Genomic DNA, 12924 nt, shown 5'->3' with positions numbered 1-12924 from the left:
TTCCATGGTTATGAATCATCTCCATGTAGGCTAAATAATCTTTCTGTCCTCACCTCATTCTCTGGTATTTTTTTTAATAAAAATCTAATTATGAATCTATAAACAGGATGCAGTAGAACAGTAGGTTTTTCCATAAGAATGCGCAACCTACATACATCTATCAAATGTTAATTTACGATACTATTCATTATCCAACCATGAAGCTACAGAAAAATAAAAATAAAATAAATAAAATAAAATAATAATAACAACAACAACACGGGTCACAGCTTGTTTATAGTAATCCAGTTGATGCCAGATTGTTTAGAATGCATTATTAAATCTTAATGGACCATGATGGAAGCCTGCATCTCTCTCCCATACAGAGCTGTCTTTCAGCACCACGATGCGTCTTCGAGGCGCGTCCACGGTGGATTTACTTCCAGTAGACGGCGATCGCACACTGAGGTAGCCTGAACTGTATAATGTGTAGCCTACCATTTTACTGTTAGCAAAACTTGAAATGTCATTCTATAGAATTTACCTTTTGATGATGCAAACACGTGTTAATGATTCAGTTTAAAATATGCCTATACTTTAAAATGTAGGCTAGACGTGATGTTTTTTTCCAGCAGGATGGCTGGGCTACATGTCTTCAGCACATAGCTTAGTATTTCATAGACCATCACAATGAGATTTAATGTGTGATATTAGTCTGACTTTTTACTATCAACAACTTGAAGCAGCAACATGTGTCACATGGCGTCTTCTCCATGCGTAATTGTAGTATCCGCAGTACTCCCTCTTCACTTGGGTTACAGACAAAAGGGCTCGGCTGGCACGTGCGCTGGGCGTCAGTCACTTGTATCTTAGCAACCATCACAACACTGGAGCACCTGTGGCTCCAGTCCATTGAAAATATACCAGTGATTTTAGCGCAAGTTCAACATTATATTCTTATACCCATATACTTATCCAAATTATTGATCGTATTTATTTATTTAGTATATTGCATCATTATGATACATATTGCTTTCAATGAGTTGCAATGTAGACTACTCTATGTCTATTAGGGATAGGCTGCATGCCTGGCCAACATTTTGAGTGTAGCCTGGCTAGAAAGCAGTTAGGCCTAGTTTATTCCACAACCTAAAACCCCATTCATTATAAAACAAATTATAATAAAAATAAAAAACGGACACATTTCGGATATAACCTACTGAAACACATGTAAACAAGACTAAACCGCAGGCGTTGTACAGTGCATTGTATTATATATTTTCAGCGTTTTAAATGTAGGACACTGTGGCTACAATGTAGCCTATTAAAAATGTGAGTTTTTAGTGTTTGCTTTCTATTTTGGTGTAGGAAATGTAGTCTCTCTGCCCCAGTCTGTCGTCAGGTTAGCTCTCCCCTTAGCTTGTCACCTGACCGCAAGTCACGCAAATCACGCCTTTTCTAAAGCGCTATTGGCCGCTTCCAGCTCATTTAACCACTGTCAAAGCGCATCAGATGGCCGCGCTCTAGCAACTTTTCTATCCTATCACAGAAAGTAGCTCAAGAAGCTTTTCATCGTCGTGGATGGGAAAATTCTGTGAAAGGGGAAAGCTTAAGTGATAAAACTTTGGATTTTACAGCACCTTTGTCCTTTCCTTTGAGAGGGAGATTTGCGCGTCGGTGGCAGCTCAACCTGACTGTGGTCGTAAGTGAATGTTCCTGTGTATTGGCTGACAAATAAGAACCGGGTGAATGTATAGCATGATGATGGAAACGGACTTACACTCGCCGGGACCCCAGTCGAATACAAATTCGGGGCACACAGGGCCAAACAATGGGAACAAAGTGAACCAAGACCGCGTCAAGAGACCGATGAACGCTTTTATGGTTTGGTCCCGGGGCCAGCGCCGGAAGATGGCACAAGAGAATCCCAAAATGCATAACTCTGAAATCAGCAAAAGACTTGGCGCTGAGTGGAAACTCATGTCCGAGGCGGAAAAGAGACCTTTTATTGACGAGGCAAAGAGATTACGTGCCATGCACATGAAGGAGCACCCGGATTACAAGTACAGACCCAGAAGAAAGACCAAGACGCTGCTGAAAAAAGATAAATATTCCTTAGCAAGCGGTCTTCTCGTCGGATCTGGGGCTGGAGCTGGTGTAGGTCTCGGTGTTGGGATGAGCCCTGGTGGGGTCGGACAGAGGTTAGACAGTCCTGGGGGTCACGGTGGCACCGCTACCAGCTATACACATATGAACGGCTGGGCGAACGGTGCCTACTCGGGCCAGGTGGCAGCGGCGGCAGCAGCCGCGGCGATGATGCAGGAAGCGCAGCTCGCCTACAGCCAGCACCCGGGCAATGGGACGCACCACCACCACGGACACCATCATCACCCACACAATCCCCAGCCCATGCACCGCTACGACATGACTGCTCTTCAGTACAGCCCTCTCTCTAACTCCCCCAGCTACATGAGCGCATCGCCGTCAGGTTACGGGGGGATCACCTACACACAGCACCAGAACACCAGCGTGGCTTCCACGGGCGCAATCGGCACTCTGGGATCTCTGGTGAAATCGGAGCCAAGTGTAAGCCCTCCCGTTACTACTCACTCCCGCGGTCCTTGTCCCGGAGACTTGAGAGAAATGATAAGCATGTATCTACCGACGGGAGAGACAGGTGATCCGGCAGTTCAAAGTAGACTTCACGCTTTGCCACCACACTATCAAAGTTCCACGGGTGTCAATGGCACAGTCCCACTGACGCATATATAAGAGAAATAGGAACAAGACCAAGCGCAACCCATGAAACAGTAACCAAATATTTACCTCTTAAATCGCAACTACCTTTTTGTACAGAATGTTGTACTTGTAAATTAAAAGTAAATTTTATTTAAACACGCTATTTGATGGGTTTTAATAGGGGCACTGTCTAACAATGTCTTAAGTGGGAAATTTCTTGGCATTTCACATTTGCATTTACCAATTAGCAAAGTTCTGAGAGAATTGTGAAGAATAACTGCCCAATTTGAATTACTTTATGCTGTGTTTTTAATAATGAAATAAGATGGTTTACGGTGTCATTTGAGTGAACGCGGAAAATGTTTTTCAAGGTAGCCTAATACCTTTTCATTTCTCATCTCCCAGATTTGTAAACAAGTGCGAGTAACTGTGATTGAAGCATTTCTTTTGTGTTGTATATTTTCTTTGTAAATTGTGAATACACTTTAGGAAAAACTGATACATCTGTAAATAATTTGCAATTGCATTTCACCCGGGATATATTTTGCCTTGGTATGAGTTAAATAAATTTCTCAACAGTTGCTCAGAATCTCTCAAAAACTAAAAGTTGTTTCATCTTTTGTTTATGCGTGTAGCTGGCGTTATTACTTAATGGATTCAGGAATTCGAATAAACTGAACAATTAAAAAATAATAATAATTCATGGCAGCCTAACTGTCCAAAAGTTTGTGGCCATGTGTGGCAGCCTTTAACTCGTCTGGGAGTAAAACTTGGCCTTGTGCAAGACCAATCCAGCCACTATAAGCCTTGACCCAAAACAAGCAGATTACAATGACAAATATGGCTAAACACAAATGAATGCGTAATGATCCTCTGAATTAACCGGCCGTGACGAGTTCATGCCAACAGGCAGCAGTGACAGGGCCTAGTCTCAAGCATTCATTTTGGAACAAGCGCGAAACGAAAGTCAATTGCTAACAGAGCACATGCGATATCGATTGATATGCCGTCACACCAACAGAGATATATTATGACAGTTACCATATGTTTTTTTCTAGTAAGGTTTAGCGTGAACTGGACACATTTTTTGTTTGTTATCGACGTACTTTCAACCCTCAATTCCGTTTCCAGTTCAATTACTTGATCGTGGTCTGTGTAAAACTTCATATCCAGTGCCCAGTGATTGTCATTTAAATATGTAATTTTCATACGTTCTGAATGATGCTCATCATGGCCTACCGGTCAGAGTCGCCTGACAGCTCCTTGCTGTGACATGTCTTTTGTGAAGCAACGATGAGATAGCCTTCATAGCCTACCTATTTAGAACGAACAAATAATATAGGTCATAACTGGACGATGTACATGCAATGTCATCTGAACCAGATAATAGTTCAGGAGAAGCCGAAATGGACAAAATAATTTATCAAGACAGTCCTAAAAGCTCGCTAGTAAAATGTGAACACGTTGCTTTTGTTGCACTTTATCCAGTCCTGTAATTCACTTCAATTGGTGTATTCTGTGTTTTCCAACAATAAGCCTATCTTTCTTCAAGTGAAATAGAAAGGAAAATCTGGGAACATGTCCTATTAGGATAGTCACAATTCCAAAATAAAAACAAACATATACGTCTGTCGGGATTTCAATTAACCTATACGACATTTTTTTCTGAATTCAGGGGTCCAATAGAATATCTAAACCCACATTAACACAAACAGAAACCTTCTTAACTGTATGCCTCCTAAAACCCCATGAATCTAAACCAAAATAATCACTCAGTAACTGCAGTTCTGCTGCGTGGAAGTAAAGGGTGCCCACTGAGTATGCAAAACAAAATGTCTGAGACTGTCAACTGTTGCCAATCTGCCCAGCCTACTTTAAAAATGTCCAGCAGACCAAGAATAGTAGACAAACCTCTGCTTTGAAGTTTAGACGAAGCTTCAAGCCTACTGAGGTAATTTAGGATCAACTATTGAAATTGATATCATAAAAAAATGTACTTGCTTGTTATGAGGTCAAAGTTTAAGACGCCTAATCACAAAGAAACTCAAATAACAGAGGACACAATAAAAAACACATATTCATCATTGGTCAAATGACTCGCCCCTCTCTCCTCTTATTTAAAGTCTGAGTACCAACATTTGAAATCCTCTCAGCATCCACTTCAGAAATCAGGAGTTTATTTGCCTGCATGGCTAAACAATAGTTTGATCTACTACCCTACATGGGTTTTGTGTACTACTAGGAACCTTTTGAAATTTGCAAAAATAAAGAGCTGCTTTATTATAATTTCCCCCTGGGTCTATTTTCCCAGCCTAAACGGTTTTGTTATTCATAGGTGAATCCTTCAGTCGTCAAGAAAATGTAGTCTTCTTCTGTTCGATGTCAACGGGGATTAAGATGAATACGCAGGGGCAGTGGAGATGAATGCACTGGGGTAGTGTGGAGCGTTTAGTGTCAGTCAGAAAGGGATTAGACATAGTCAGGGACCAACCCCCAGGTCAGAGGCAAGTCAATGGCTTTTACCAATTACCGACCGGAACCATTACGTCAGATACCGTGAGCTCTTGGAACAGCACTGACTCGGCCATCTCCAGGATAATAGGCTGCACTAGCATGTTAGTCCGCGACGTATGTAAATGACCCGTATGCAAGGCTTGACCTAAAATATCCTTCATGACACGAATTACTTTTTGCGTGGAATTCCGACCGCTGACCAGTCTTTGCAATGTTTTAAAATAACCTTAGCCTATAGAATATACAGAACGTCCCTTATAAAAAGAATTAGAAAGTCTTAAGAACAACATAAGGCTAATTAATAAAACACCAGAGGATGATTTTATCACATTCACAGTGACAGTATACGGACATGCAGAAACACTGGTGGTGAATGAGTCCTACAGCCGTATGTGAAAATATATCTTACATTTATTTTATACTTACAAAGACACAAAAACAGTGTAAATCTTGGCAGTTTTGATCTCACCAAATCATTTCCCAATTCGTGAGAATGTGTCAGAAAGAGACCAACAGTCTCAACAATAAATCGGGACAGTCCCTTCTGATACCCTTATCTGAAGTCAGATATGTATTACTAGGAACCAGGCGGCGTTGGCCTATATTTTCCTGTTTGCTAACCCCCGATCTCTTGCACCCGGTATCCTAAATGTGGATAATTAAAACCAGTTTATCACGCCTCTGCATATTTTCCTCTAGTTTCTAAAAACTCTCAGCACCATTGGATGCTGTTGTGTCACAACAGATTAGGGAGAGAGATTGGAGAGGAGCCGTGTGCGCAGCGAGATTAGAAAGGAAGAGGAATAACAATTGGCCCAATGCATTTCTCGCGAGGGCCTTATCGGGCAATTACACGTGGACATGTTTAACAATCTCCCAGCCCCTTAATCCAGCAACCCTCCAAAAGCAGACCACGCACTGTCCCTTTAAGAAATCAAGTGAGGCTATATATAAAAATAAGACAACGAATCAACATTATAGGCTATGCTATACTTTTCATGTTATACCTTCATTAATTGTTTTGCACATTTTACATTTGGCGCAATGACTTTTTGACCTGTACCCACCCAGCCAACTTAAACATCAACCTTATAAACAAACCAAATAAACAGACTGAAAACTAGACAATAAACAAATAAACTTGACTGAATAATATAGGCAAACAGTGATATTCTCCATCATAGTTTGAGTAATTGGAAAATGATTGCCTACAAGTGACATCGATATTATGCGTGGACTTTACTGGAATATGTTGTCAGTTTCAGCTAGGATCGTCAGGATTGACTGGCTCATTTGTTTCTGAAGTTAGTCCACACTTGTTTCACTCCTCCGTCTGCCTCCTAGGTCCGCCTTCCTGAGGCCTGGGGAGGGGTGATTATGAGAGACTCTGCTGGAATTTGGCAGGGCTCAGGCTTGGAGAGCCGCCTCTTGCTGACTGCCATTCAGCAGCCCGACGCGTTGTGAGGTTGGGAAGTTGCAGTGAGCCGTGCACTCATTGGCTTCACAAAGCTGATTACAAGCCTCAGCGCATTCCTGAAGGCAACGAGAAGCGACGCAGGTGCAAGGGAGCTGAGGGAGTCGTGCTAACAGTGGAGAAAGTACTGGGACCACACAAACCCTTCTGCGTCCCAGCAGGGTAAACAAGCGGCTGCAAGGAGAATGGGAGCGAGCACCTTGATATTTCTAGAAACGACCTCTTCTTTGTGTACCACATATTGTTATGACAGTAGCCAACTGTTCTTTACGCCCGCCGACACCACATAATGTCTTTATTAGGTTCCTGATAGTTAACTCTAATTCATAGCCTACATTTCTATAAACTATGTCAGACTATGTCTAAGTTAGTTATATCTGACTAAGCTTAGATCACGAAGGAGCACTTTTACGCATAGAAGATGGCAAATAAAGACTTTTTGTTATTCAAAACTTTATGACACAGCGATCTATAAATTAATTAATCCATAATCAACAGCGTGTCCTCTTGATGGAAGACAGATCAGACAAGGTGTAGGCTTTACCAACCAGAGGCCACTTTCCAAGAACTTTACAAAAGTTTGGTTCTCTCTCTCTCTCTCAAGCTTAGCTATAGCCAGCGGTGTTCAATGTTTTATTGTTTCTTTTTGGATGTGTCGGCGAGATATTTTATGGCATTAGGCAAAACATTGGGATTACGAAGATTTGATCTGTATCTTAGAAAAAAATATTTATGCAAATAAATGAAAGTTCGTGGGTTGAAGGCATTTATTGAAATAAAACAAGAGTTTACATGAATGCGATCCAAAGGGAATCTAAATGGTTCATCACCTGAACCCCAACACCCCCTCCGTCTTCGGGTGATTAGGGGACAAAGGAGGTCTCCCAGACCCGTTATGGTAGTCAGTCAAGCAGAACGGACTATGCAAATGTCGAAGAAAAGCAAGAAGATGGCGAACAGTGCTCTCAATTGTTGGTCAGATTTCACAGCACAACGCAGCTGCACCTCAGTGGTTGCCTTGGACACTCGTTTTATTTGCGAAACAACACAGCTCAGACCTTGAGAAGAACCACAAAGTGGCCTATTCACCAATAGCCCACTCTTAATATTCGGAAAATTTAAACGCGCTCATTCGAAATTATTCACATTTTCTTTTTGTAAACGTTTTGTCAACTGATAGCCTACTACACCCATCATATTTTTTACGACCCAACAAACGTTTAACGATTTGTTGGTTTACAATAATATTTTTGTTTTATAATTTGTTAATATTGATATAATTTGTTAATAATTAATATTAATAATTGTTAATATTACTAATACTGCAATTATTATTATTATTATTATTATTATTATTATTGGTCGTAGCCTAGCAATGAGAACGTGACAGTCTTTTGTATTTATTATTATTATTTAATATTAGTAAATATTATGTGTTTGCAGTGTTGATATTTTAAGGCGCTGTCCAGGTGCTGAAATAGGCGAATCACTGCAGGTTGCCGATAAAAAGCCATCTGACGAATATGCTGACTTCAACCTTGAAGTCCAGAATAATAGTTTAGCAACTATAAGAGAGTCGATGTTTTGCATCTTGATATGAGAGCCTAACTTAAAAGCTGGACAATAATTACCTTATAATTTCAAGGGAGTTTTTAAACCAAAACATCAATTGAATTTTTACTACATCAGTTCACTAGCTTTTATTTACAAGATAGCTAACATTGTCCACGTCACTTGACAGAACTCAGCCAGATAGCCTAACCTACATCGCCGAGGAGCGAGCAATTGAATCAGCTTTTTAAAATCCATTTTGATTGACCCTTTTTCCTCTCGGCAGGAGACTATAAATGCCCAAGCATGTTTAGTTTCCCCATTATCCCTAGCTTTTAAACACACAAACCTACATTGCTCCTAATGTTTTATCATGTCCAATACCATATAATAATGATTAAAACAATGATTTACACATGTTGAGTGCACTTTTAACTATCATGTGCGGTCTGCCAGTATGAGACTCCACCTCAAAGCTCACTGAAAGCAAGAGCTCAAACAAGGCTTTGTGAATGCAGGTTGCTTGGAGAATCAGGGGTGATATTTCACTACCCCCCATAATGTATTTAAACTTAACACAACGCAAATCATAAAATATACATACTGTATACATTTAAACCTATAACACAACACAAAGCACAAATGCCACCAAATAGATTGTGTTAACTGTATGGTTTCGTCAACTGTGAGCTGTGAGCTGTGAACAGATCCATTTTATTGGCTTTGTGCTACAGAATGGCTTTACAATTTCATCCATAGGATATCACATATTTTTAACAGATAGTTTGTAAAAGTTATAGTTGCTAAAGTTAAGATGGTAAGGTGGAGAAAACATTTAATTGTGCATAGCTAGAGTTTGGCTTGAACTCGAGGAGGTCTTGCAAAAGTGTAGCTCTCTGTCTAAACACTCCTCAGTTGGACCGCTGGGTTACTGCAAATAACAGATGACAGCGCCCCTCCGCCTTCCCTCCTTCCACACTCGCTCTTTCTCTTGACCTCTGACTCCGTCATTTACCGTTAGCCGGCAGGTCAGAGTGCTCGGGTCCTCCGACTCCTGGCCCTCTCTGCAGAGCTGACAAACAAAGAGAGAAGGCTGTAAATTAGTGCCAATTATAATGGTGCCGCGTGATTGGGTAGCGCAGGGCACACGCGGGCCAGAGATCATGGGCAGCGGCTGGCACCAGAGCGCATAATTAACACGTAATAATTCCTGACCCCCAGGTAACCAGTAGACACCTCCTGTGGATCTTCCAGGACTATTCTCTAGCACACACACACAATATCTCACACTCACACACACACACACACACACACACACATGGATTACACATACACATGTGGGTTGCACACACACACACACACACACACACACACACAACATCTCACACTCACACAGACACACACACACACACACACACACACACAATATCTCACACTCACACACACACACACACACACTCACACACACACACACACACACACACACACACACATGGATTACACATACACATGTGGGTTGCACACACACACACACAGACACACATACACACACACACACACATGGATTACACATACACATGTGGGTTGCACACACACACACACACAGACACACATACACACACACACACACACACACACACACACACACACACACACACACACTCACTTTCCATGCACTAATATGGTGCCTGCTCCCTTGTTGTATGCTCATTGTTAAGTCTGATTTGTCCCCATGCTGCATGAAAAAAATCACAATCAACAAGAAAGCACCATAGCTGCTGCAGCATGTTATGTTAGAGTGACAAAAATACTGAGTTTTGTCTAAATGTTTTCACCAGTATTTGAAGCAAGCTATCACCTTCATTTGATAAGAGGATAAATGCAACCAACAGTCTTTGGTGCTTCACCCACTTTTTGGCAGCAGCCAGCTCTCCTCGTTTACTTAATGAGACTGATTTGTGCACAAACATGCACAAACAAACACCCACACTCAGTGCAAATCGGAAATGCTTTACTTTTTCACGACAGAATCATTTTGCTTTTCATGCGAGCTTCAATTAATTAGCATCAGCTTTGTGTTCCATTGCTTTCCTTTAAACAGCGAAGGTCCAGTTATGAGTAGCGAAGGTCCAGTTATGAGTAGCAAAGGTGTAGTTATGAGTAGCAAAGGTGTAGTTATCAGAGGTGGAAAGTAACGAAATACATTTACTCACGTTACTGTATTGAGTCGTTTTTCTGTGTATTTTGTATTTTTTAAGTAGTTTATAAAATCGGTATTTTAAATTTTACTTGATTACATTTTGAGTGAAGTATTGTACTTCGCTACATCAAAAAAATCCCATCCGTTACTTGAGTAAAAAAAAGTTAAGACTAATGAAAACGAAAGGGAGAGAAAAAATCGCCCTAAACCACTAGCCTAGTGATAATGATCAGCAAGTAGCCTACAACAGGACATGAATCAAGCTGGGCCATGCAGTCTTTCTGAAAGTGATGGAGACTGGATCACGAAATGCATCAGATTAGCCTAACCTATGAAAGTGTATATTCGCTATTCCAATCGGTTGTCTCAGTTCGTTTTAGCACTAATGATTGAGGAGATATTTAAGCAAACACCATGGGATTTCGTGTTTTGACGTTTGTGCTCACCTTTCTTTGGAAAGAAGTTTATTAGCAGTTGTTTCCCTCATTTTGATGTCTCTCTTTTTTCCTGTTTTGGCCTTTTTTTTTTAGTAACCTGACTTGGCTTTCTTGGAGAAAGACATTGCACCAGCAGCAAAACAATTAGCGGTCCACTACTAGCGATGCTCAACTAAATAAACAAAAGAGACTACCTTATGAATCGTGCTTTTATCCATCATGAAATGTTTCTTGTGTGACACCTTGGTAATGAAAAACCTTTTTATATCAATATGTAGGCTACTAACCAAGCTTATATTAATTTGCACAGATAGAAAGGATAACTACTCTCTATACAGATTCCAGCTTGTTCCTTCCCTTTCCTTGCCTTAGTGCTTTTTCTTAGCGTGTTCAATACTTTTCCCCTGTGTTATTCCACTTTATTACATGACTCTACTTATGGAGTTGTTTGGATTTTTTATGTGTGGATTACCTGAGTTATTACTAATGCCTGGTGAAAATGTTGTGCCCCCTGTATTCCACTTTTCACGGGCCCTCTCCTCCATTGGGGCCCTATACTTCCCACTTTCCCCCCCAGTACGACGCCCTTTAATCTGCTGAACCTTCTGCTCGTTTCCAAATATTAAAAAAACTCTCTGCAACTCAATATTGGCCTGCCTGCCTCAGCTGCCTGTGAGGGGCTTTTCAGTTGTGCTGGATTACTGTTCACTGCAAAGTGACCCAAGGATGAGTGCAACTAACTTTGAAAATCAACTACTGCTCAAACTTAAAGGAGAACTCCGGTGATTTTTCACATAGATCTCCATTTCTCAATGTCCTTTTCAGGCAAGTACCTCCACCGGGCGGCCATATTGCAACACTTTTGGGCACTTATCGTGCATCTATTCCAGCAGAAATGCCTGTGCGTAAGGCTTCACGACACCAATCTTGCTCCAGCAGCGAGATCACAACAGATGATTGCCACGATGTCTTCACAGCACACCACATGTTTGGCTCAATGTATTTTACAACACACCACATGATTGGCTCAATGTATTCACATGTCGACGTTTTGTCGCGGAAGGGTTGTAATATGTGTAGACATATGATGTGTAGACAACTGCCATATTGGCGTTACAAACTAACCCCATGCATTACTATGGAGGATTTTTTGAGTGCTGTATCTCCTCATTAGAAAGTCTTTGGTAAACCACCACCCCCCCCCAAAAAAAAGTAACTAAGTAGCTTTTACTTAAAGTACATTTTAGATTAACTACTTTTTACTTTTACTTGAGTACATTTTCAGATCGGTATTTTAACTTGTACTTGAGTAATATTTTATCAAGGTATTGGTACTTTTACTTGAGTACAATATTTTCGTACTTTTTCCACCTCTGGTAGTTATGAGTAGCAAAGGTGTAGTTCTGAGTAGTCGGCCTTCATAAGCAGGTGGAGGGAGGGTTAGCCTCTGGGGAAAAGGTGGTGTATAGCACATGGTTCATATGATGAGTGTTTCCTTTCTCACACAACACACACACACACACACACACACACAAACAGCTCACTCACACACACACACACACATACACACACACACACACACACACACAAATGCAGTAAGACATGCATGTACTCCTGCATGCCCAAACACATTCATAGTGTAGGTGATTAAAAACAGAACAATTACTGGGGTTCTCTTGCATATGGAACTACATGTGTGTATCTAGTGTGTGTGTGTGTGTGTGTGTGTGTGTGTGTGTGTGTACAGTGTGTTTTTTGTTTTAAAGTAAGTATGCAAATCCCAAGCAGGGATTTGCCTTAACCAGAGGAGCTATGCTTGTTAGCGATACCCTGGCTAAAGATTTCCACAAACACCCACTTCCTTGATCCACTTTCATAGTTATTATTACACTGTCCACAGCGAGGGAGTCTCGGCTGGCAGAGGCCCCGCCGATCTGGGATTAAAGACGTGATGGAGGGAGCCGTCAGAAGATATTTGGGCTCTTCATCCCTGACGCTCTAATCGGACCGTGCACATACGGAGGAGCACT

At 41.2% G+C, this 12924-nt stretch overlaps 1 protein-coding gene across 2 annotated transcripts in view; it reads left to right on the top strand.

Annotated features, from left to right (window-relative positions):
* Positions 1-1473: 1473 nt before the first annotated feature.
* The window catches only part of sox1b (SRY-box transcription factor 1b), an 11640-nt gene continuing 189 nt past the window's right edge, over positions 1474-12924 (top strand). The window contains exons 1-2 of one of the 2 annotated variants that reach the window (XM_048235134.1): positions 1474-2565; positions 12795-12924. The exon at positions 12795-12924 is cut by the window's right edge and continues 189 nt beyond it. In XM_048235134.1, coding sequence (XP_048091091.1) covers positions 1729-2565; positions 12795-12896 — 939 coding nt within the window. In that variant the 5' untranslated portion in view covers positions 1474-1728 and the 3' untranslated portion in view covers positions 12897-12924. Of the gene's footprint in view, positions 2566-6576; positions 7464-12794 lie in introns of those variants that run through there. The other variant, XM_048235133.1, reaches the window with a different exon arrangement.

Source organism: Alosa alosa, chromosome 23 (assembly GCF_017589495.1).
Source record: "Alosa alosa isolate M-15738 ecotype Scorff River chromosome 23, AALO_Geno_1.1, whole genome shotgun sequence".
Lineage (NCBI taxonomy): Eukaryota > Metazoa > Chordata > Actinopteri > Clupeiformes > Clupeidae > Alosa > Alosa alosa.
The sequence above is the reverse complement of the archived record's forward strand: the minus strand, read 5'-3'. Positions and strand labels throughout refer to the sequence as shown.